The sequence below is a fragment of the Macaca nemestrina genome, chromosome 6 (assembly GCF_043159975.1).
Source record: "Macaca nemestrina isolate mMacNem1 chromosome 6, mMacNem.hap1, whole genome shotgun sequence".
In the NCBI taxonomy this organism is placed as follows: Eukaryota; Metazoa; Chordata; class Mammalia; order Primates; family Cercopithecidae; genus Macaca; species Macaca nemestrina.
The window spans coordinates 57,350,351-57,376,206 of NC_092130.1; the positions used below are offsets into that span (position 1 = coordinate 57,350,351).

General features: G+C 43.2%; 2 protein-coding genes across 3 annotated transcripts in view; one reads left to right on the top strand and one right to left on the bottom strand.

The window, feature by feature from the left end:
• The first annotated feature begins 9,682 nt into the window (after nucleotides 1-9,682).
• On the top strand, nucleotides 9,683-25,837 carry LOC105463141 (peptidylprolyl isomerase C). The gene is made up of 5 exons (XM_011710095.2): nucleotides 9,683-9,885; nucleotides 19,460-19,573; nucleotides 20,317-20,410; nucleotides 23,239-23,423; nucleotides 25,179-25,837. The coding sequence occupies exons 1-5, from the start codon at nucleotides 9,769-9,771 to the stop codon at nucleotides 25,305-25,307; spliced, it is 639 nt and encodes a 212-aa protein (XP_011708397.2). The 5' UTR covers nucleotides 9,683-9,768; the 3' UTR covers nucleotides 25,308-25,837.
• LOC105463142 (sorting nexin 24) overlaps nucleotides 19,486-25,856 on the bottom strand; it is a 194,363-nt gene continuing 187,992 nt past the window's right edge. The window contains exon 8 of one of the 2 annotated variants that reach the window (XM_011710098.3): nucleotides 19,486-19,613. In XM_011710098.3, coding sequence (XP_011708400.1) covers nucleotides 19,559-19,613 — 55 coding nt within the window. In that variant the 3' untranslated portion in view covers nucleotides 19,486-19,558. Of the gene's footprint in view, nucleotides 19,614-20,409; nucleotides 22,611-25,856 lie in introns of those variants that run through there. The other variant, XM_011710101.3, reaches the window with a different exon arrangement.

A 25,856-nucleotide genomic window follows, 5' to 3' on the forward strand; every position in this document is an offset into this window, starting at 1 on the left:
AAACCAATATTACCAAACCACATCTAGTAATATATAAAAAGGATAATCCATGTTGGACACATTCCAGAATGTAAGCCTGGGTTACGATTTGAAAATCAATGCAATTCATCACATTAATAGAGTAAGAGAATCACATAATTATTTCAGTTGATTTCAATAGATGATGTTAATAAAATTTAAATCAAATATATGCTAAAAACTCTCAGCAAACTAGGACTAGAAAGGAATTTTCTGAATCTGAAAAAAGATATCCCCCAAAAGGACCTTCAGCAAATATCATACTTAATGGTGAAACATTGAAAGCTTTCCCCCTGACACTGGGACCAAGACAAGGTGTATGAGCCTCCTAGGGCTGCTGTAACAAAGTACCACAAACTGGGTTACTTCAAACAAGAGAAATGCATTGTCTCACAGTTCTGGAAGCTACCAGCTGAGATCAAGGTGTTGGGAGGGCCATGCTCTCTTTGAAGGCCCTAGGGGCAAATCCTTCCTTGCCTCTTCTTAGTTTCTGGGGGTTGCCAGCAATCTTTGGCATCCCTTGTCTTGTAGATACAGCACTCCAATCTCCACCTCCATCCTCATATGGTGTTCTTCTCTGTGCATGTGTCTGTATCTGTTCTCTTTTTATGAGGACACAAGTCATATTAGAGTAGGGCAAACCCTACTCCAGTATGATCTCATCTTAACTTGATTACACCTGCAAATGCAGTCCAAATAAAGTCACATTCACAGATGCCGGGGTTTAGGACTTCAATATACCTTTTTGGAGGATAATTCAGCCTACAATACAAGGACTCTCACTGTTGCCACTTCCTTTTGTACTGCAGGTCCCAGCCAGTGTAAAAAGGCCAAAATAAGAAATACAAAATGTAAAGATTAGAAAAGAAGAAATAAAACTATCATTATTCATGGATGACATACTTGTCTATGGAGAAAATCCTAAACAATTCACAGATAAATTATTAGAATATGTTTAAAAAGGTTGGTATATACAAGGTTAATACATAAAATTAATTTTACTACAATACATGACAATAGCATAAAAAACCATACACGTAGAAATCAAACTAATAAAATACGTGTAAGATCTCTGGGCAGAAAGCTATAAAATCTTATTGGGAGAAACTAAAGAAGACTTAAATATGCTATGTTCATGAATTAGAAGACTCAATATTGTAAATTTGCCAAGTCTTAAATGGTCTACAGATGCAGTGCAATCCCCATCAAAATCTCAGCGTGTGGAAACTGACAGGATGATTCTCAAGTTATATGGACATGGAAAAGCTGAAGAACAGTCAAGAATTTGTTGAATAAAGCTAAAAGGGTATGTATTACTGAATATGAAGAGTTATTATAAAGCTATTTTAATGAAGACAATGTAGTATTGGCACAAAGACAGACAAACAGGCCAATGGGACAGATAGGGTGCCGACAAACACACCTATGCATACATGGGCACTTGCTCGATGACAGAAGAACACTATGGAGTGGTGAGTTAAAGGGGAGACTTTTCAATAAACTGTACTGACATAAATGAATATTCCTATGAAAAAAATGAATTTTCTCCCTACCTTGTATTAGCCACCAAAATAGTTATATGCAAAAATATAGATGAATTTCACAAATATTTAAGCAAAAAGAAATACATACAGTAATACTCTCTTTAAATAAAGTTAAAACAAAATTAAACTATAGTGCAAGAAAAGTCAGGATTGCAGTTAATTTGGGCAAAAAAAAAGTGTTCGTAACTGGCAGAAGGTACAGGACGAGTTTCTAGGGAGCTAGGAAAGATTTCATTTCTTTGCCTAGAGGGTGAGATGGCGGTAGCATAAAAAGTAGTTGGACAGATTCATTCATTCAACAAATAATTATTGAGAAATCACTATATATCAGGTATTGCACTAGATCTGGGTCATCAAAGGGGAATAAATATAGGCCTGATCCCTGCTCTGGCCGTGCTTACCTCTGATAGCAGACAGACAAAAACAATTAACGAATACAGATAAATATACACAATCACCTCACAGTCACCTCATAGGGTAAGTGCTCTGAGAGATACCCTTGTCTTGCTACCCAAGGGGGACTCTTTCCTCATTGGGGGTGGGGATGAAGAGGAAAGCCATTAGGTCTTTCACTGGACTGAATCATAAAAATAGCTCAGAATTGCATTTCTCCTTTTCCTTACCCCAAAAAAGTAGTGGTTACTCCTTTTATCTCTAATGGTTCCAATGTCATTTTAGATCTACACTTAGTTATACCTAGGAATCCCATCTGACACTTAGAAATTCCATCTGTTAATCCGAGGAAAATCTTGGCTTGAAAGTAATGGCACCAGTCCCTTAAAATGGCACCTATGTGCGAATACCACTAATTTTTAGATAATTTTAGGGCTGTTACTCTAAAATAAAAAAGTTCTTTTGAAATTCTAATTAAAAAAGCAATGAGTTTTAAAATAACCCTTTCCATGTTATAAAATACTTCTATGCTCATTGTAGAACAGCTGGGAAATCAGAAAACTGCAAAAAAAATTTTTTTTAAACCCTCAAAAATCCATAATTCTATCAATAGGTATCAATTCTATCTATAGCTACTGTAAACGTTATGATAAGTCTCTTTCAATATTTAAATGCCTTGAAATATTTATTTTCACGGTTGAGATCAGAATTTCTATGTGGTTTTGTAACCCGAGTTTTCCATCTAAAAAATATAAGAACTCAGGGCGGAGCAAGATGGCCGAATAGGAACAGCTCCAGTCTCCAACTCCCAGCGCGAGCGACACAGAAGACCGGTGATTTCTGCATTTTCAACTGAGGTACTGGGTTCATCTCACTGGGGAGTGCCGGACGATCGGTGCTGGTCAGCTGCTGCAGCCGGACCAGCGAGAGCTGAAGCAGGGCGAGGCATTGCCTCACCTGGGAAGCGCAAGGGGGAAGGGAATCCCTTTTCCTAGCCAGGGGAACTGAGACACACAACACCTGGAAAATCGGGTAACTCCCACCCCAATACTGCGCTTTAAGCAAATAGGCACACCAGGAGATCATATCCCACACCTGGCCGGGAGGGTCCCACGCCCACGGAGCCTCCCTCATTGCTAGCACAGCAGTCTGTGATCTACCGGCAAGGCAGCAGCGAGGCTGGGGGAGGGGCGCCCGCCATTGCTGAGGCTTAAATAGGTAAACAAAGCTGCTGGGAAGCTCGAACTGGGTGGAGCTCACAGCAGCTCAAGGAAACCTGCCTGTCTCTGTAGACTCCACCTCTGGGGACAGGGCACAGTAAATAATAACAAACACAGCAGAAGCCTCTGCAGACGCAAACGACTCTGTCTGACAGCTTTGAAGAGAGCAGTGGATCTCCCAACACGGAGGTTGAGATCTGAGAAGGGACAGACTCCCTGCTCAAGTGGGTCTCTGACCCCTGAGTAGCCTAACTGGGAGACATCCCCCACTAGGGGCAGTCTGACACCCCACACCTCACAGGGTGGAGTACACCCCTGAGAGGAAGCTTCCAAAGCAAGAATCAGACAGGTACACTCGCTGTTCAGAAATATTCTATCTTCTGCAGCCTCTGCTGCTGATACCCAGGCAAACAGGGTCTGGAGTGGACCTCAAGCAATCTCCAACAGACCTACAGCTGAGGGTCCTGACTGTTAGAAGGAAAACTATCAAACAGGAAGGACACCTACACCAAAACCCCATCAGTACATCACCATCATCAAAGACCAGAGGCAGATAAAACCACAAAGATGGGGAAAAGGCAGGGCAGAAAAGCTGGAAATTCAAAAAATAAGAGCACATCTCCCCCGGCAAAGGAGCGCAGCTCATCGCCAGCAACGGATCAAAGCTGGATGGAGAATGACTTTGATGAGATGAGAGAAGAAGGCTTCAGTCCATCAAATTTCTCAGAGCTAAAGGAGGAATTATGTACCCAGCGTAAAGAAACTAAAAATCTTGAAAAAAAAGTGGAAGAATTGATGGCTAGAGTAATTAATGCAGAGAAGGTCATAAACGAAATGAAAGAGATGAAAACCATGACACGAGAAATACGTGACAAATGCACAAGTTTCAGTAACCGACTCGATCAACTGGAAGAAAGAGTATCAGCGATTGAGGATCAAATGAATGAAATGAAGCGAGAAGAGAAACCAAAAGAAAAAAGAAGAAAAAGAAATGAACAAAGCCTGCAAGAAGTATGGGATTATGTAAAAAGACCAAATCTACGTCTGATTGGGGTGCCTGAAAGTGAGGGGGAAAATGGAACCAAGTTGGAAAACACTCTTCAGGATATCATCCAGGAGAACTTCCCCAACCTAGTAGGGCAGGCCAACATTCAAATCCAGGAAATACAGAGAACGCCACAAAGATACTCCTCGAGAAGAGCAACTCCAAGACACATAATTGCCAGATTCACCAAAGTTGAAATTAAGGAAAAAATCTTAAGGGCAGCCAGAGAGAAAGGTCGGGTTACCCACAAAGGGAAGCCCATCAGACTAACAGCAGATCTCTCGGCAGAAACTCTCCAAGCCAGAAGAGAGTGGGGGCCAATATTCAACATTCTTAAAGAAAAGAATTTTAAACCCAGAATTTCATATCCAGCCAAACTAAGTTTCATAAGTGAAGGAGAAATAAAATCCTTTACAGATAAGCAAATGCTTAGAGATTTTGTCACCACTAGGCCTGCCTTACAAGAGACCCTGAAGGAAGCACTAAACATGGAAAGGAACAACCGGTACCAGCCATTGCAAAAACATGCCAAAATGTAAAGACCATCGAGGCTAGGAAGAAACTGCATCAACTAACGAGCAAAATAACCAGTTAATATCATAATGGCAGGATCAAGTTCACACATAACAATATTAACCTTAAATGTAAATGGACTAAATGCTCCAATTAAAAGACACAGACTGGCAAACTGGATAAAGAGTCAAGACCCATCAGTCTGCTGTATTCAGGAGACCCATCTCACACGCAAAGACATACATAGGCTCAAAATAAAGGGATGGAGGAAGATTTACCAAGCAAATGGAGAACAAAAAAAAGCGGGGGTTGCAATACTAGTCTCTGATAAAACAGACTTTAAACCATCAAAGATCAAAAGAGACAAAGAAGGCCATTACATAATGGTAAAGGGATCAATTCAACAGGAAGAGCTAACTATCCTAAATATATATGCACCCAATACAGGAGCACCCAGATTCATAAAGCAAGTCCTTAGAGACTTACAAAGAGACTTAGACTCCCATACAATAATAATGGGAGACTTCAACACTCCACTGTCAACATTAGACAGATCAACGAGACAGAAAGTTAACAAGGATATCCAGGAATTGAACTCATCTCTGCAGCAAGCAGACCTAATAGACATCTATAGAACTCTCCACCCCAAATCAACAGAATATACATTCTTCTCAGCACCACATCGTACTTACTCCAAAATGGACCACGTAATTGGAAGTAAATCACTCCTCAGCAAATGTACAAGAACAGAAATTATAACAAATTGTCTCTCAGACCACAGTGCAATCAAACTAGAACTCAGGACTAAGAAACTCAATCAAAACCACTCAACTACATGGAAACTGAACAACCTGCTCCTGAATGACTACTGGGTACATAACGAAATGAAGGCAGAAATAAAGATGTTCTTTGAAACCAATGAGAACAAAGATACAACATACCAGAATCTCTGGGACACATTTAAAGCAGTGTGTAGAGGGAAATTTATAGCACTAAATGCCCACAAGAGAAAGCAGGAAAGATCTAAAATTGACACTCTAACATCGCAATTAAAAGAACTAGAGAAGCAAGAGCAAACACATTCGAAAGCTAGCAGAAGGCAAGAAATAACTAAGATCAGAGCAAACTGAAGGAGATAGAGACACAAAAAACCCTCCAAAAAATCAATGAATCCAGGAGTTGGTTTTTTGAAAAGATCAACAAAATTGACAGACCACTAGCAAGACTAATAAAGAAGAAAAGAGAGAAGAATCAAATCGACGCAATTAAAAATGATAAAGGGGATATCACCACCGACCCCACAGAAATACAAACTACCATCAGAGAATACTTTAAACACCTCTACGCAAATAAACTGGAAAATCTAGAAGAAATGGATAATTTCCTGGACACTTACACTCTTCCAAGACTAAACCAGGAAGAAGTTGAATCCCTGAATAGACCAATAGCAGGCTCTGAAATTGAGGCAATAATTAATAGCCTACCAACCAAAAAAAGTCCAGGACCAGATGGATTCACAGCTGAATTCTACCAGAGGTACAAGGAGGAGTTGGTACCATTCCTTCTGAAACTATTCCAATCAATAGAAAAAGAGGGAATCCTCCCTAACTCATTTTATGAGGCCAACATCATCCTGATACCAAAGCCTGGCAGAGACACAACTAAAAAAGAGAATTTTAGACCAATATCCCTGATGAACATCGATGCAAAAATCCTCAATAAAATACTGGCAAACCGGATTCAGCAACACATCAAAAAGCTTATCCACCATGATCAAGTGGGCTTCATCCCTGGGATGCAAGGCTGGTTCAACATTCGCAAATCAATAAACATAATCCAGCATATAAACAGAACCAAAGACAAGAACCACATGATTATCTCAATAGATGCAGAAAAGGCTTTTGACAAAATTCAACAGCCCTTCATGCTAAAAACGCTCAATAAATTCGGTATTGATGGAATGTACCTCAAAATAATAAGAGCTATTTATGACAAACCCACAGCCAATATCATACTGAATGGGCAAAAACTGGAAAAATTCCCTTTGAAAACTGGCACAAGACAGGGATGCCCTCTCTCACCACTCCTATTCAACATAGTGTTGGAAGTTCTGGCTAGGGCAATTAGGCAAGAGAAAGAAATCAAGGGTATTCAGTTAGGAAAAGAAGAAGTCAAATTGTCCCTGTTTGCAGATGACATGATTGTATATTTAGAAAACCCCATTGTCTCAGCCCAAAATCTCCTTAAGCTGATAAGCAACTTCAGCAAAGTCTCAGGATACAAAATTAATGTGCAAAAATCACAAGCATTCTTATACACCAGTAACAGACAAACAGAGAGCCAAATCAGGAATGAACTTCCATTCACAATTGCTTCAAAGAGAATAAAATGCCTAGGAATCCAACTTACAAGGGATGTAAAGGACCTCTTCAAGGAGAACTACAAACCACTGCTCAGTGAAATCAAAGAGGACACAAACAAATGGAAGAACATACCATGCTCATGGATAGGAAGAATCAATATCGTGAAAATGGCCATACTGCCCAAGGTAATTTATAGATTCAATGCCATCCCCATCAAGCTACCAATGAGTTTCTTCACAGAATTGGAAAAAACTGCTTTAAAGTTCATATGGAACCAAAAAAGAGCTCGCATCTCCAAGACAATTCTAAGTCAAAAGAACAAAGCTGGAGGCATCACGCTACCTGACTTCAAACTATACTACAAGGCTACAGTAACCAAAACAGCATGGTACTGGTACCAAAACAGAGATAGAGACCAATGGAACAGAACAGAGTCCTCAGAAATAATACCACACATGTATAGCCATCTGATCTTTGACAAACCTGAGAGAAACAAGAAATGGGGAAAGGATTCCCTATTTAATAAATGGTGCTGGGAAAATTGGCTAGCCATAAGTAGAAAGCTGAAACTGGATCCTTTCCTTACTCCTTATACGAAAATTAATTCAAGATGGATTAGAGGCTTAAATGTTAGACCTAATACCATAAAAATCCTAGAGGAAAACCTAGGTAGTACCATTCAGGACATAGGCATGGGCAAAGACTTCATGTCTAAAACACCAAAAGCAACAGCAGCAAAAGCCAAAATTGACAAATGGGATCTAATTAAACTAAAGAGCTTCTGCACAGCAAAAGAAACTACCATCAGAGTGAACAGGCAACCTACAGAATGGGAGAAAATTTTTGCAATCTACTCATCTGACAAAGGGCTAATATCCAGAACCTACAAAGAACTCAAACAAATTTACAAGAAAAAAACAAACAACCCCATCAAAAAGTGGGCAAAGGATATGAACAGACATTTCTCAAAAGAAGACATTCATACAGCCAACAGACACATGAAAAAATGCTCATCATCACTGGCCATCAGAGAAATGCAAATCAAAACCACAATGAGATACCATCTCACACCAGTTAGAATGGCGATCATTCAAAAGTCAGGAAACAACAGGTGCTGGAGACGATGTGGAGAAATAGGAACGCTTTTACACTGTTGGTGGGATTGTAAACTAGTTCAACCATTATGGAAAACAGTATGGCGATTGCTCAAGGATCTAGAACTAGATGTACCATATGACCCAGCCATCCCATTACTGGGTATATACCCAAAGGATTATAAATTATGCTGCTATAAAGACACATGCACACGTATGTTTATTGCAGCACTATTCACAATAGCAAAGACTTGGAATCAACCCAAATGTCCATCAGTGACAGATTGGATTAAGAAAATGTGGCACATATACACCATGGAATACTATGCAGCCATAAAAAAGGATGAGTTTGTGTCCTTTGTAGGGACATGGATGCAGCTGGAAACCATCATTCTTAGCAAACTATCACAAGAACAGAAAACCAAACACCGCATGTTCTCACTCACAGGTGGGAACTGAACAATGAGATCACTTGGACTCAGGAAGGGGAACATCACACACCGGGGCCTATCATGGGGAGGGGGTAGGGGGGAGGGATTGCATTGGGAGTTATACCTGATGTAAATGACGAGTTGATGGGTGCAGCACACCAACATGGCACAAGTATACATATGTAACAAACCTGCACGTTATGCACATGTACCCTACAACTTAAAGTATAATAATAATAAATAAATTTAAAAAAAATAAAAAATATAAGAACTTATTTCCCCAGTCATTAATCTTCCTAAACATAATTCTTAAGTTTGTAAAAATTCCATCCTACAGATATACCTAAAAGTCAGTTTATTTACTTTGTTTCCCCAGGAAAGAATCCTACATGACCATGGTTCCGGGCCCGTGTAAGTGCTGCCTTGTGAACAGTGTAGACAAGATCACAGAATCATCCTCCAAGTACTTAAAGCCAATGTAAAAGTTTTTCCAAGGCAAAGCTGGACTGTGAATCCAGCAATTTCCAGTGTTCCCCAGATGTGAATCATCTCAGTGAGAGGCCATTATTCGAGTGCAACAGGGCTTCACGCGTCCAGCGGTGTCAAAGTTCTGCTAAGCGTCCGAAGCCTAGCAAAAGGTTCCGATGGGCCATTGGAACTCAGCGGCCCCGGCGGAGGCTGCTCCCAGGACGGCAGCAATCAGACCGGGACCGGCCGCAGAGTTCCCAGTCCCGCGGAGCGCTAGCTGCCGGGCGGACGCGGAGGCCCGAGAGTCCTAGTCCTCCTGTCCAGGTTTAATCCGCGCCTACGCGGTAAATTCCACGAGGTGCTCCCAGCGTAGCCCGCCGCGCCCTGCTCCGCGCCTGGCCATCCGGGCTCCCTCCCGGCCCTGTCGCCCTCCGCACCCGCCTTAGGCGCAGCAGCCGAGCCCTGGCTGCGCCCTCTGGGCGCGCTCCTCCGAGTCCCAAGTTCGGGTCGCGAGTCTGAACTTGGGAGGAACGCGCCCCGGGTCCCCGCCCTTCCCGGACTGCCCCATCCCCATCCCCCGCAACTGGGAGCGCGCAGGCGCAGCCGGCCGGGAGTCCCGTCAGCGGTCCCGGAGCCAGTGGCCGCGCCCGTGCCGGTAGCGCCGCTGCCACCGCTCACCATGGGCCCGGGTCCTCGGCTGCTGCTACCTCTCTTGCTTTGCGTGGGGCTCGGCGCGCTTGTGTCTTCTTCGGGGGCCGGGGGCTTCCGCAAGCGAGGCCCCTCTGTGACAGCCAAGGTGACCGAGAGCGGCGGGCAGCAACTTCCCCTGTTGCGGGCGGGGCCCTGGGGGCGCTTTGGATACTGGGACCTCGGTGTCAGGGCGGGCGAGGAGGAGGCTTCCCGGGCTCAGGGGGACTGGAGGCGGCCGCCGGGCTGGGTGGGAGGGGGCTGCTCGCGTGCGGGGAGGCCGGCGCTCCCAGGGAGACCCTGGGGGAACTGGGCTGAGGCCAGCCTGCCCCCGCCGCAGGCTGCTTGGACTTCTTGTCCCGGGTCGGTGGTCCGAGGTGATCAGCTTGTGGGTAGGAGAGGCTTCCGGAACCGGCTGGCCAGTTCTCCAGGAAGGAGACTGCCCAAGTACTTCCTTCGGCGTGGCCTGGGCTCGGGAGCGGAGCGAGAGGAATGCGGTGGGGACGGGACCCGCAAAGGAGAGGCACTCGGAGTCCAGGGCTTGCAGCCGCCCGCCCGCCGCGTGGTCTCCACTGTGGCCGCGGTGGCTTCGGGCAGGCGTTAAAGCGCCTCGTTCAGATGAGAGACTACCCTCCGCCTCTTTTGGGGAACCGTCGTCCTCTCCCGGGAAGGGGAGGTGCGCCTTCAACTTCGGCGGGCAGGTGGCCCCGGCTGTGGGCTACGCCAGGCCGGGCAAAGGCGGCACCTGTAGACCTGGGGCGGCCTCCACGGCGGGGGACGGGGGCGGAGGGCTGCCACAAAGTGCGTCTTTAAGGCTTCCTCGTGCTTAACTCCACTTCAGTTCTTTTTTCAGCATATTTAACCAAGGGTAGACGATAATGGGAGAGTGCAGGGAGAGGGAGGGGATAATTTGGTGCCCGTGATCACCACTTCTAGAAAACCCACTGGCAATAGTGTCTTGGAAACTGAAGCCGGAGGGGCGGGCTGCAGCTGAAAGTGGTCTTCATCAGTCTGGGGTTTGTCAGTGGAAACGATACTGATCAGGGACTAGAATACTTACATGCTCTACAGCAGGCGCCACCTGAGGACGGGGAAGACTAGGGGTGGGGCGGAGGAGGTCCAGCTCAGCATCTGGTGTCGCAGAAAGGCCATGCCACGCTGTGGGCGGGGTTGATAAACAGCCTGATGGTTTTGAGAAGCTCTGATCTTACTCCCAGCCTCTTGATCTTGTAGGCGTATCTAACTTTGGGAAATGATTTGTGCAAGGCCACAGAGCTGAATAGGGTCTCTGGAGATAAAGCCATAAACATAAAATTCGCACAATTATGAAATGTTAGAGGAAATAAACTTCAATATACGTTGGGTGACATTTTAAAATATCTGAAAAATGAGAAAAACCAGCGCAGGGAAGATTTAGGAGGCAAAGGGAACTGCATGTGCGTAGGTCCTCCAACAGGAAAGCCCTCCCTGCATTCAGAGGATGTGGAGAGGATGGTGTGGCTTCAGCACAGCATGAGAGGTGACTTGAGATGAGGTTGGAGGCGTGAGCAGCAGCGGGATCACACAGGGCCTTAGAGGCTGCAGGTAGGCGTGCGGGTATTGAGACAATTTTTCTTAAAATTTGAAGTCTTATTCTGCAGTCAGAGCCACTGAAGGGTTTTAAGCATAAGAATGGCATGATTTCGACCGGGCGCGGTGGCTCACGCCTGTAATCCCAGCACTTTGGGAGGCCGAGGTGGGTGGATCACGAATGTCAGGAGTTCAAGAATGGCATGATCTCAGTATATACTCTTGAGAAATTTATGTGGTCACTCAGTGGAGAGTGAACTGGGAGGTCATTCAGGGCACCATGCCAGAGTCCAGATGGTGGCTTGGATTAGGGTGGTAATCATTGAAATGGGGAGCAAGGAAAGGACTTGAAACAGATTTTGGAGGGATAACTAACAGGAGTTGCTGATGGTTTAGAAAGTGGGGTGAGGGAGAGGGAATAGGAGGAATAGGTTTGCCAAATAAGATACAGGAAGCCCAGTTAGATGTGAATTTCAGATAAACAGTGAATAAATGTTTTTAGTGTAAGTACATCCCCTGTAATATTTGGGAACAAGTTTCACCTGGGAAACTTTTTAAACCTGCTGATGCAGAGACCCGCCGCAGAGCAAGTCAATCACAATCTGTATGGGTGGGGCTCAGTATCCTATCGTTTAGAAGCTTTCGGTGATTCTGATGTGCAGGCAGCATGGGCTGGGAACCACTGGAAGATGGAGCCAAGAGAGGAGGAAGCTGGTGGCTGCAGAAGGGGAAGGGTTTGAGCATCCTAAACCCTTGTCGGTGACACTGTCACTGAGGGAGAGTTTGCATGTACCCTACTCTCAGAATTGTTACTTAACATGTCATTTTTTCCCCCTACCGAATTTGTCATTAAGTTCTGAAAGCTAATTGTGTAGGTGCGTCTTAAACAAATCTGCTCTGTGAAATTACTTTTTCATGAACTTCTAAAGACAACTGAATCTATTGGGAAATGATGTTCAAAATAATTTCTCTGAGTGCAGGCAAGTACATTAATTGGCCATTGCTCTAGTGTATTGTTTTCCCCAGCAGTGTTTTTGTTTACCTGTGGTTTCATTTAAAAATAAGAATCTGTAAATAAGAGAGGTGTGAGGTGCTATTCTGCCCACATGGCCCATTAGTGGCATTAACTTCGTCCACACATCCTACTGCTTGGCCAGCCTGGCAGCTTCCTGCCCCAGCCATAGAGGCTCAGGTGGGGGCTCTGGCTCATTGGACTCCAAATCCACAGAATTACATTTGCTGACCTATATTTTTGAACTAATGCCATGGGATCTGTGCAGGATCCGGCATCAGGAGTGTGTGAAATAATGCCACCATCCTTCCAGCTGTACACATATTACAGCTTGCAAGCACATTAGCATGTAGTGGCCAGGAGGCTGTGGCTAGATGGCCTTGGACAAGTTATCTAGTGTCCACAGCTCCGTTTCCTCCTCTGTCAAATGGAGATAGAAATCATCCCTACCTGGGAGGGCTTTGCGCGTTAGATGAGGTAAAGCAGATGTCTTAGTCCATTTGTGTTGCTATAAAAGAATACTTGAGGCTGGGCAATTTATGAAGAAAAAAGGTTTATTTAGCTCACGATTCTGTCAGCTGGAAGATTCAAGATTCGGCATCTGGTGACAGCCTCAGACTGCTTCCACTCGTGGCGGAAGATGGTAGGGAACAGGCATGTGCAGATCACGTGGTGAGAGAGGAAGCTGAGGGGTGTGGTGTCAGCTTCCTTTTAAAACCAGTTCTCATGGGAACTAACAAAGTGAGAACCCACTCAATTCTGAGATGGCACCAAGCCATTCATGAGGGATCTACGCCCATGACTCAAACACCTCACATTAGGCCCCACCTCCAACATTGGGATCAAACATCTAAACTATAGCAGCAGGTAAAGCACATAGTCCATAGTCCCTGATTGCAGAAGTCACTTGTTAGTGTTATTTGTGTTTATCTTCTGAATCCTAGTGTGACAGCGCAGACATGAATCATTTATTTTACAGATGAAGAAAGGAAGTTCAGAGTTTAATTTGCTGAAGGTTCCATGGCCATTGAGTAGTGGAGCTGCATTTGAGAACAGTTTCTTCCACATCACAGCTCATGTACTGGGTGTGTTCCCTAGTTACTTTGGAAATGGAATCAGGATTAATTCCACAGGGGTTTGGGCCAGGCTGTGTGAGTGCCTCCTCCCTTTTCCTCTACCTCCTCCCACCTCCAATGCTGTGTAATTTCCAAATGACTTTCAAGGGCAGCCTTGAGGGAAAAAACAAGTGACTGAGGTGCCCACCCCCAAAGTCTAGCATGGAATCCAATATCACCTTTCCCAGGAAGCCCACACTGATCTCCACAGATAATCACCACCCCTTACCATGACACCTCATCTGTACTTATCTTATAAAATCGGACTTCTCATTATATTATAGCATTCATGTATGTGTTTTCTGTTGGACTGAAGCTCCTTGAGGGTAGGAGCTTTGTAGCCCCAGCCCACCCCTGGCCCAGCACTGGGCCTTGTTCCCAGAGGCATTCAGCAACATCGAAGATGAATCTAGTGGTGAGAGGGTTTAGAGTGAGAGCGTTTGCTGGCAGCTGTCTCACCTCCTGTCTAGGAATGTGTGTGCCCAGGTTCTCCTTGAGTATCATTTGACATTGAACCATTTAACATTTGACTGCCTCCTTCTGCTGACCTTTAGCTGGCCCCCAGGGAGCTCAAAACACTGTTTCTGCTCCTTAGGGTCTCCCTGGCTAAACTGGGAGAGCCCTATTAACAAAAACCAGTTTAGCGAGAGGCAGCCTTGAAACCTGGGCTCTCACACACATAGTCAGGAAATCTTGGTAAATCACGTAACCGCCCTCATTCCACTTTTCTGATTTGTAAATTAGTGATAATAGTTCCTGTCCCACCTTTCCCGGGTGTGGTGAGGATGAATTATATAAGATGATGTGGGTTACCCACACTGAGACCACCACTAAGTCATGTTTGTTTCCTTCCCTCTTCCTTCCTGCTCCTCCTCCAGTTTCTGCCCCTTTGTTTAAACGCCTCTCCTGGCTGGGCGCTGTGGCTCATGCCTGTAATCCCAGCACTTTGGGAGGCCAAGGTGGGCAGATCACTTAAGGTCAGGAGTTCAAGACCCAGCCTGGCCAATATGGTGAAACCGTCTCTACTAAAAATACAAAAAGTAGCCGGGTGTGGTGGTGCACACCTGTAATCCCAGCTACTCAGGAGGCTGAGGCACAAGAGTCACTTGAACCTGGGAGACAGGGGTTGCAGTGAGCCAAGATTGTGCCACTGCACTCCAGCCTGGGTGACAGAATGAGATTCGGTCTGAGTAAATAAGTAAATAAATAAATGTCTTTTCCGTCTCCCTCATACATTCCTTCCTTCACCACCCCAGTGCAGACCATTATGACCTTATTCTTGAACTGGTGTAAAAGCCTGCAGATTCTCTTTCTCTCCCCATATGAGTAACATTCACAGAGCCTCGCTTGACCCTATTCTTTCTCTTCTCTCTGTTGCCTAACAAAACTCATGCTTAGGCCGGCATCTCTCCTCTGCCTTCTGGAACTGGTGGGCAGCTTCTTTCCTGGCCCCCCACCCACTCTAACCCCTAGTTGTGGTCAGAAGGGCAGCTTTGCTTCTCTGCACACAGGCTACATTTCCTGCCTAGATGCATTGGTTCCAGAAAGAAGTCTGCCAGACAGGGCTCACCCCCATCCTTGTTTGGGGAGATGGCTCCCCTCCTCCCAGGCCTGCCTCCCTTCAAGCCTTCCTCCTTAGCCTCACTGTTCCTGCAGGCCTAGGCGTACAGTGTTTGGGGGGCATTTGTCACACACTGCCCTGTACTGTGGTTATGGGTTTGCCTATCCTATCTCTTTATTTTAAACTGCCTTAGGATAGGGACTCTCTTACACAGTTTGTGCCTTCACATTGCCTTTTACGTAACCTTGCATAAATACTTGTTGACAAAATAAGATTTGATTTTATCCTTTCCATTAGAGTTGGGAAAACCTGCTGTGTGTTCTCATGCTCACTCATGAAGCTGAAGGATATTTTGATTTGGGGAAAAAATTATAATAATACATGTGCTAGGCTATGTGTAAAAAAATGTGATTTTTGCTGAAGAGTTATGTTGGGTGACAGGTACTTTTTGTTCATCTGCTCATGTTGCTCTCCCAGATCTTACTCCCTTCCTTCCTAAACATTCACAGGTTTTGTTTTCTCTTCTTTATTTTAAAAGTCCTATTCAACATAGTGTTGGAAGTTCTAGCCAGGGCAATCAGGCAGGAGAAAGAAATAAAGGATATTTGATTAGGAAAAGATCAAGTCAAATTGTCCCTGTTTGCAGATGACATGATTGTATATTTAGAAAACTCCAGCGTCTCAGCCCAAAATCTCCTTAAGCTGATAAGCAACTTCAGCAAAGTCTCAGGATACAAAATCAATGTGCAAAAATCACAAGCATTCTTATACACCAATAAAAGACAAACAGAGAGCCAAATCATGAGTGAACTCCCATTCACAGTTGCTTCAAAGAGAATAAAATACCTAGGAATCCAACTTACAAGGGATGTGAAGGACCTCTTCAAGGAGAACTACAAACTACTGCTCAACGAAATAAAAGAGGACACAAACAAATGGAAGAACATTGCATGCTCATGGATAGGAAGAATCAATATCGTGGAAATGGCCATACTGGCCCAAGGTAACGTATAGATTCAATGCCATCCCCATTAAGCTACCAATGATTTTCTTCACAGAATTGGAAAAAACTACTTTAAAGTTCATATGGAACCAAAAAAGAGCCTGCATTGCCAAGACAATCCTAAGCCAAAAGAACAAAGCTGGAGGCATCACGCTACCTGACTTCAAACTATACTACAAGGCTACAGTAACCAAAACAGCATGATACTGGTACCAAAACAGAGACGTAGACCAATGGAACAGAACAGAGCCCTGATAAATAATACCACACATCTACAACCATCTGATCTTTGACAAACCAGACAAAAACAAGAAATGGGGAAAGGATTTCCTATTTAATAAATGGGTGCTGGAAAAACTGGCTAGCCATATGTAGAAAGCTGAACTGGATCCCTTCCTTACACGTTTTTTTTTTTTGTTTTTTGTTTTGTTTTGTTTTGTTTTGTTTTGAGACAGAGTCTCACTCTGTCGCCCAGGCTGGAGTCCAGTGGCCGGATCTCAGCTCACTGCAAGCTCTGCCTCCCGGGTTTACGCCATTCTCCTGCCTCAGCCTCCCGAGTAGCTGGGACTACAGGCACCCGCCACCTCACCCGGCTAGTTTTTTGTATTTTTTAGTAGAGACGGGGTTTCACCGGATTAGCCAGGATGGTCTCGATCTCCTGACCTTGTGATCCACCCGTCTTGGCCTCCCAAAGTGCTGGGATTACAGGCTTGAGCCACTGTGCCCGGCCTCCTTACACATTATAAAAAATTAATTCAAGATGGATTAAAGACTTAAATGTTAGACCTAAAACCACAAAAACCCTAGAAGAAAACCTAGGCAATACCATTCAGGACATAGGCATGGGCAAGGACTTCATGACTAAAATACCAAAAGCAATGGCAACAAAAGCCAAAATTGACAAATGGGATCTAATTAAACTAAAGAGCTTCTGCACAGCAAAAGAAACTACCATCAAAGTGAACAGGCAACCTACAGAATGGGAGAAAATTTCTGCAATCTACCCATCTGACAAAGGGCTAATACCCAGAATCTACAAAGAACTTAAACAAATTTACAAGAAAAAAACAATCCCATCAAAGAGTGGGCAAAGGATATGAACAGACCTTCTCAAAAGAAGACATTTATGCAGCCAACAGACACATGAAAAAATGCTCATCATCACTGGTCATCAGAGAAATGCAAATCAAAACTACAATGAGATACCATCTCCACACCAGTTAGACTGGTGATCATTAAAAAGTTAGGAAACAACAGATGCTGGAGAGGATGTGGAGAAATAGGAACGCTTTTACACTGTTGGTGGGAGTGTAAATTAGGTCAACCATTGTGGAAGACAGTGTGGCAATTCCTCAAGGATCTAGATCTAGAAATACCATTTGACCCAGCGATCCCATTACTGGGTATATACCCAATTATAAATCATGCTACTATAAAGACACATGTACACGTATGTTTATTGCAGCATTATTCACATTAGGAAAGACTTGGAACCAACCCAAATGTCCATCAATGATAGATTGGATGAAGAAAATGTGGCACATATCCACCATGGAATACTATGCAGCCATAAAAAAGGATGAGTTCATGTCCTTTGCAGGGACATGGATGCAGCTGGAAACCATCATTCTCAGCAAACTATTGCAAGAGCAGAAAACCAAACACCGCATGTTCTCACTCATAAGTGGGAATTGAACAATGAGATCACTTGGACACAGGAAGGGGAACATCACACCCCGGGGCCTGCTGTGGGGTGGGGACGGGGGAGGGATAACATTAGGAGATATACCTAATGTAAATGACGAGTTAATGGGTGCAGCACACCAACATGTCACATGTATACATATGTAACAAACCTGCACGTTGTGCACATGTACCCTAGAACATAAAGTATAATTAAAAAAATAAAGTCTGGAAGGCTCTTCTAGTGTGTTGTACAATGTTTCTTTAAGGTTTCATCTCTGGCTTCCTGGTGTTGCTTCGTTATTGCTGGTTATTGAATTTACACCTTGGCTTGCAAATCCCTTTGGAGAAACTGCTTCTGGCAGAAGCCAGCTCTGCACTGACCAGGCTCATGGGTGTGTTGAAGCTGCCTCCTATCCCAAGCCATGCTGAATGGCACTGCTTTAATACACTGCTCCATCTCAAGGGCAGGGCCCTTCATGCATTCTCTAAAGCTCTTCTATATAAGTAATAATAAAAGTTTAGCTGCTTTGGCCATGTAAAAATTGTAAAATGCCACATGGAACACTAAATATCACATCACCCTGTGACAGACGTGCTGATGTATTGGCAGAAGCTCTTGTCTTGAGCAGAAGCTTGACAGTCTTTACTTAGTGATTTTTCTAAACTGTAAGACATCTTTTTTCCTTGACAACCCTTCTTATATTTTTTAAAGCCATCTCTTGAATGTCTTTTTTTACCCATTCAAACAGTAAATTGGTTCATATAATCTAAACGCGCTAATAGAATGCCCTTCGACTCTGTGGCCTTTTCAAGCGTTCTATGTCAGAATCATCTTAGCACAGTGATTTGTGAAGCAAAATGCATATAATGTTGTTTCAGATGAGACAGTTTAAAACAAGTCCAAGAGAACCTGTATGGTTTTACCTGCAAAAAGAGGACCCACATTCACTTCTGGCTATGTGTTTTCTTTTTTCTGTTCTGAAATATTGGGTTAGGGAAAGCAAATTCTACCTGGGTAACTTGGGAACAAAAGGACTGAATTCAGTGTCTGAGTTTACAGGGTGATGGCTTTGTCAGGACCCAAGCTTAATGTCTGCTGTCCTTTGGAAAGCTGGGGCCCTGGTGCTTTACTGTGCTTGGACATGAATGGCAGGCCTTTTGAAGGACTGCTGTGTTTCATCATTTTCATCATCTCCTGGATGGCAGACATCTGTTGAGAATTCACTGCAAATTTAGGACTGTTTGAAATTACAAAAAAAAAAAAAAAAAAATTGGATGGTTAGCCTGTTCCCTCACAATCTTTTTTTTTTTTTTTTGGTCCTGCCAAGATTAGAGAGCATTACTTTCTAAGAGAGCAACATTTTCTATTCTAATCTTCATCCATAAAGCCAGGAAATGGGAAGTAGCAGCAGTGTTTCTCTGGGGTATGGGAAGAGAAGAATTACTGAAGACTTCATTGGCCAACCCTGACAGAATTGAGTCAGCCTTTAAACTCAATACCTGGTACAGTGCCAGGCCCATGGGTGGTGTTTAATGTTTGTTGAATGAATATTTGTGAGTGAGATGCACCCACGCAATAGTTTTAAAGTACCTTTAATTGATGTCATGCTCCTTTATAAAATACTGATGGGCAGGGCTTTTGTATGTGGATCAATTCTCAGATTTTAATTTTGGCTTACCTTATATTTGTGCTTTTCCACCTTATAACCTTCCACTTTGCCTTTCCACTGCACACAGGTTTTCTTTGATGTGAGGATTGGAGACAAAGATGTTGGCAGAATTGTGATTGGCCTCTTTGGAAAAGTTGTGCCCAAGACGGTAGAAAATTTTGTTGCTCTAGCAACAGGAGAGGTATGTCTCAGTTTTATTTCCTTTCAACTGGATCTTCTTTCTTTTAAGACAAATATAAAGATGTCTTCTGAGAAAATAAGTATTCAGTTAGTATCTCAGATGAACCTTACCACATTTGACTTTATTTTCCAATAAAATATGTATTATCTGGGCACTCAGTGACCTTAGGCTTCTGGAAATTCGGAGAAAATAATCATCAAGTGAAAATAAGGGGCCGGGCGCGGTGGCTCACGCCTGTAATCTCAGCACTTTGGGAGGCCGAGGCGGGCGGATCACGAGGTCAGGAGATCGAGACCGTCCTGGCTAACATGGTGAAACCTCGTCTCTACTAAAAATAAAAAATAAAAAAAAATTAGCCGGGCGTGGTGGCAGGTGCCTGTAGTCCCAGCTACTCGGGAGGCTGAGGCAGGAGAATGGCTTGAACCCTAGGGGCAGAGCTTGCAGTGAGCCGAGATTGTGCCACTGCACTCCAGCCTGGGCGACACAGAGAGACTCCTTCTCAAAAAAAAGAAAAGAAAATATGGTTTGCTCTCTTTTAACTTATTCACATTAATACTTTACTTACATATTTATTTTTTGGTCAGCTACTGATAAATTTCTCTCAGTAAACCATAGCTGGGACATAATCAAGTTCTGTAGACATTTTATTTAATTTTCTCAGTTTGTCCTTTCTAGATCAACACTGAGTTTATCTTTCAGTATGGCCTCTGTTACTTGTTATTCAACTGAAATAATCTCTTTAGAAAGGATATGGATATAAAGGAAGCAAGTTTCATCGTGTCATCAAGGATTTCATGATTCAAGGAGGTGACATCACCGCTGGAGATGGCACTGGGGGTAATGTCTTTGCATTTTTTCCTTTCCCATTTACCAAACCGAAACCTAAGATTAAGCCAGTATATGAACCCAGTCCATTGAAATCCAGAGCTAAGGAACACAGTTGTAAAGACGACTCTACCTCTTTAAGAAGCATGGAGTTTGGGGGACTCATCTCTAGCAGCATCTCGACAGGTATGAGGGAGGCGTCCTCATTTTAAGCAGGATTGTTTTGGTGTTTATTGTCTTTCCATAATCGAGCTGTATTCATTTTGCAGTTATTAAAATACCAGACTACTAGTCGGTAGCCATACAGAAAAATATCTTCCGTAGGAAGGAAAAGGTGTGGAACGTGAAGCTGCATTCCCCTGGGATGGCAGCGCGCTACAGAGGTGGGCATTGCAGGTAGAAAACGGGCCTCACACCAGGAGGGTGAGACTAGAGTTAGCAGCAGGGTCACAGTGCACTTTCTTCCTTCTTTCAAAATCTTTCATCATATTGACAAAAAACAAAACCAAAAAACAAGTCCAAGAGAACTTTTAAGGTTTAACCTGCAAAAAAGTGACTCACTCTTGGCTCTGTGTTTTCTTTTTTCTGTTCTAAAATGATGGGTTGGAGAAAGCAAATTCTACTTAGGTAACTTGGGAACAGGAGGACTGAATCCAGTGTCTGAGTTTACAGGGTGGTGGCTTTGTCAGGACCCAAGCTTACTATTTGCTGTCCTTTGGACAAAGCTGGGAACTAATAATGTTTTAAAGTTAAAGTAATAGCTGAGTTGTCAGAACTGTAATGCGAACTGACTCTTATAAACAAAGTTGGAGTTCAATAAAGTAGAAATAGTTAAATTTAGAGAGTTTCAAATCTCCTTCGGCTTATTGTTTCTCATTGAGGATTATAGCTATCCAGCTCCATACACTGTTTTCTCTTAAAAGTATAGTGAGTTCTTTTCTTGAACATACACTATATATGTAACTCCAAAGAGTTTAAATTTACTTTAGATTTAAGATTTTTAATTCAACAAATACTGGTTTGGGTGGATATTTGTTGTCTATTTTTAAAGCAACAGGACATTTTCAAGCACTATTTCTAATTTTATGTTTATTGCAATGGTTCATTTATAACAAAAAAATGACTGCTATTAGGTGCTTTGATTTGCCAGGCACTTTGTGAAGATTATTTTTAGTTCTTACAAAAATGCTGAGAGGTATGGGAATGTAGACTGGAGTGGAGGAAGGCATTTAGGTTACCCCAGGCAATGGGATTTGCTGAGGATGCTTGTGGATCTCACTGGAAAACCCTGCAGCGCTGGTGCCCGTGCCCATGCCCTTGGTGCTGGCATCTCACCTTCCTGCCATAGGAATGGTGCCGCCAGGAATGGTGACTGAGCTTCACTCTGCCCTCTTCTCTGCTACCTTTTTTTTTCTCACTACTTTCCCCGCCCAGTGTGTGTCTTGCCTTAAAATTCTCTGAATTTTGGAGACGATGTTTTGGGCAATTTAAATATAGCCTAGACCCTTCTGTAGGAGCACTCTCCTACAAGGCCACTTCAAGTGTCACTGACCAACCAGTTATAAATTGCTTGGCTTATATCCACTTCTGGGCTTTTTTTTTTTTTTTTCTTTTGAGACACAGTCTCACTCTGTCACCCAGGCTGAAGTGCAATGGCATGATCTTGCCTCATTACAACCTCTGCCTCCCAGGTTCAAGCGATTCTCCTGCCTCAACCTCCCAAGTAGCTGGGATTGCAGGCACCCACCACCAAGCCTGGCTGATTTTTTTTGTATTTTTAGTAGAGACGGGGTTTCACCATGTTAGCCAGGATGGTCTCGGTCTCCTAATGTTGTGATCCACCCGCCTCGGCCTCCCAAAGTGCTGGGATTACAGTCATGAGCCACTGCTCCCAGCCTACTTCTGGGTTTTCTAACTGAATCAGAATTTTGAAGTTGGCAACTGACAGATAAGGGGCCCTGCAGAAGGGGAGATGGGCCTGGCAGACCCTTGAGGTGTTGGAGGATGGTCAGATCCTTCTCATGGTTTGTGGATAAAGGTCTTCCACTCTGCCTGCTGCTTTGCTAGAACTCCAGACCTCCTGCCTTGCTTTGGTTCTCCTGTTCAAGGCTGACCACTGGGTGCTCCCAATTGCCATCATCCTCTGGGACCTGATGGGTCCTGAAGTTGCTGGGACCAACAACTTCCAGATCAGCTGCTATTGTTCTTGGTGCTGAGGCAAGAAAAAACACCAGCTTTAGAGTCAGAAAGTCAGATGTTCAAATTCTGCTCTGCTGTTTTCAAGTTTTGTAACCTCTGTTTTCCACTGTAAAACAGGACAGAGAATACCTACTCTTCAGGGCTGTTATGAGAATTCACTGTGGGTGTATATTGAATGCTTGGTGCATCCTGGTTGGGTGCTGAGTAACACCCAATCCTGGATAAGTCACAGGACTGTCCTGAGCTTTCAGCTTCAGGAAACAGGTACACAGCCACTAGGATGGCTCACACACCTTTTCATCTGGCTTTAGGATGTTTTCCTGACCTTCAGTTCCTTCTCACTTCAGAGCGAAATCATGGTCCTGCTTGATCAAGGTTTGGCCCTTGGTTTGAGGCCAGAGAGCATCCCGCCATCCTGTGCCATATTTAAGGCTTTCTTTGTTCATTTTAGGCCCTAGTGCCCTGCTTCCTTAAGGAGTTAATTTTATTCCCTCCTTCACTTCTCCTTATGTTTGAACATGTATTCCCCATCCCTACCTCCTATAGGGTTCCAATAACTGATTCCTCTAAGGCCTTATGAACCCTTTGAAGAGTTGACTTTTGGAAGACATCTGTTGACTCTCTTCCTTGTTTTGTCTCAGGTGTGAGCATCTATGGTGAGACATTTCCAGATGAGAACTTCAAGCTGAAGCACTATGGCATTGGGTGGGTCAGTATGGCCAATGCTGGGCCTGACACCAATGGCTCTCAGTTCTTTATCACCTTGACCAAGCCCACCTGGTTGGACGGCAAACATGTGGTATTTGGAAAAGTCATCGATGGGATGGTAAATTGATACACTTTTTTCCTTTCAAAGCTTCATATTTTTATTGAGAGTACTTTCAATAATTTATTTTAATCTTAAAATATGCTTGTTAGAGATCCATTATATAGCTGACTGGCCTCTTCAAAGGGGAATAAATTATATATGGTATGGCATTTTAATTATTAGGGTCATTGGTGCAGCAGCTAGGGACTTGACAAGGAGAAATTAAGGACTTAAGTTGATTTATTTTACTACTTGATATAAATGTAAAGCCCTTTTTAATGGAACCAAAATATACCAGGACCCCATATATATACACAATGGGATATTATTCAGTCTTCAAAAGGAAAGATATTCTGAGGACATTATGCTAAGTGAAATAAACCAGTCATAGGAAGACAAATACTGTATGATTTCATTTATATAAAATATCTAAAGTGGTCACATTGATAGGAACAGAAAGTAGAATGGTAGTTGCCAGGGGCTGGGGATAGGGGTAAATGGGATGTTGTATTTAATAAGGCTTTCAGTTTTGCAAGATGAAAAATTCTGGATATTTGTTGCACAACAGTGTAAATATACTCAACACCACTGCACTGTGCACTTACAAATGAGTAAGATGGCACATTTTATGTTATGTGTTTCTTACCAGAATTAAAAATAGTTAAAAACAAAGCAAAACAAAACAACCCCAGAATCCCATCTGGTTCAGCTCAGACACCCAGGTTACATTCACAGAGACATGGTACAGCAACTAAAGATTATCGAAGAGAATTTGAATCTATACTGTTGGGTCTCAAAGAATGTCAAAGCAGTCCAATTCACAACCCATAGAAACACTTCGTAACACCCTCCTTCCCTCTGTTTTTCAACATTTCTGCCTCACGGATGCCTAAAGTAGCTCTCTCAGCTCCTAAACTGGTTACTGTAAAGTCTGCCAACCCCAGGCCTGGACCATCCTTGTCTCCCTTGCCCTCTTCTAAGTTTCATTTTATTTTGTTTCCATGTGACTTATTCTGCCTCCCTCATCCAAATGTAAATAAACCAGTCTTGCTCACCGCAGTTCCTTCACAACTAACTGCTCTTCTGATTCTATCCAACACAAGTTTGGGAACTGAGCTAGTAGCCTCAAGGCTATTTGGGAAACCCACCAAAAACCTACTTTCTTGGTCCTCGACCAGTCCTAACTTCCTTCAGTGTGAACTACGGTACTGCTGGGCTTGTGAAGCCTTCCAGGGTAGAGAAAGGCGCATTCACAGCAGTGTAGGGGGCTGGTTACATTAGTATTGGGCTCAACTTATAGGTTAATGACTTGGGTCGCCTTTAAATGGACAAACCTAGAACTAGGTCCATTTCTGAATCTGCTTTCTGGCCCATACATGTGAAGACCTATTATAGCATGGAGCTGAAACTGACTCAGACTTCATGTTAACTGTTAACCAGGTGAATGGAAATGCCTTTTACTAGAGCTGAGTGTTTACAAAAATATCTACTTTTTTAGAATATAAAATGCGTATTTAAAAAGAAGTGAGGAAATATACCAGTGTGGTCTCTGAGTAAGAAGGTCATGGGTGAATTTTATTATGTTATGTTTATATTTTCTAAATATTCTAAGTTTTCTACAGTTAGCGTGCGTGATCTTAGTAGTCATAAAAAACAAACAAACCAACCTTATTTCCTTCCCACTTGGGCTTTTGGAGTTGGCTTTGGTTTAACCTTTGGATTGCTATAGCTGCTGGTCAGAATTAAACCACGTGTCTACTTTTCCCTCACCAGACAGTGGTGCACTCCATAGAGCTCCAAGCAACTGATGGGCACGACCGTCCACTCACCAACTGCTCAATTGTCAACAGTGGCAAGATAGATGTGAAAACGCCTTTTGTGGTTGAGGTCGCTGACTGGTGACACAACTGGCAGAAAACAAGGATACGCTTTGGCGGGGTGTGTGTGTGTGTGTGTGTGTGTGTGTGTGTATGTGTGTGTGTGTGTGTGGTGTCTTTCAATTATTTGCTTTGTTTTGTTTTTTTCCTTTTTTACTTTCTATTTTCTATCCCAGATCACAGGAAAGTTATAAAAATCAAACCATCAGCCTTTAGTTTGCTTGAACTTTAGTAAACCAACTGCTTAGGGACTTTCAACTTAAATATATACACTTCCTCAAGTGGTACTATTTTTAAAGTAAAAAAAACTTTGAATTGGCTATTTTTTTAATGCAATAATGTTTTTTTCTGAATTCATTATGATCCCCATATTGGGTAATGCTGAAGATTTGTCTGAAACAGATGAGGATATTGAGTTTATTATTTTGTATCCAAACAGAAATTCAGGTAAAGGGAAATTTGACTAGTGTAATCTGAGATATGTCATAGGGATTTCTTCCTAACAAAAAGGTGCTTTGCTGTTCTTTATATTAAATACTTTTTTACATAGATCAACTCTTTTTGCAATACTTCT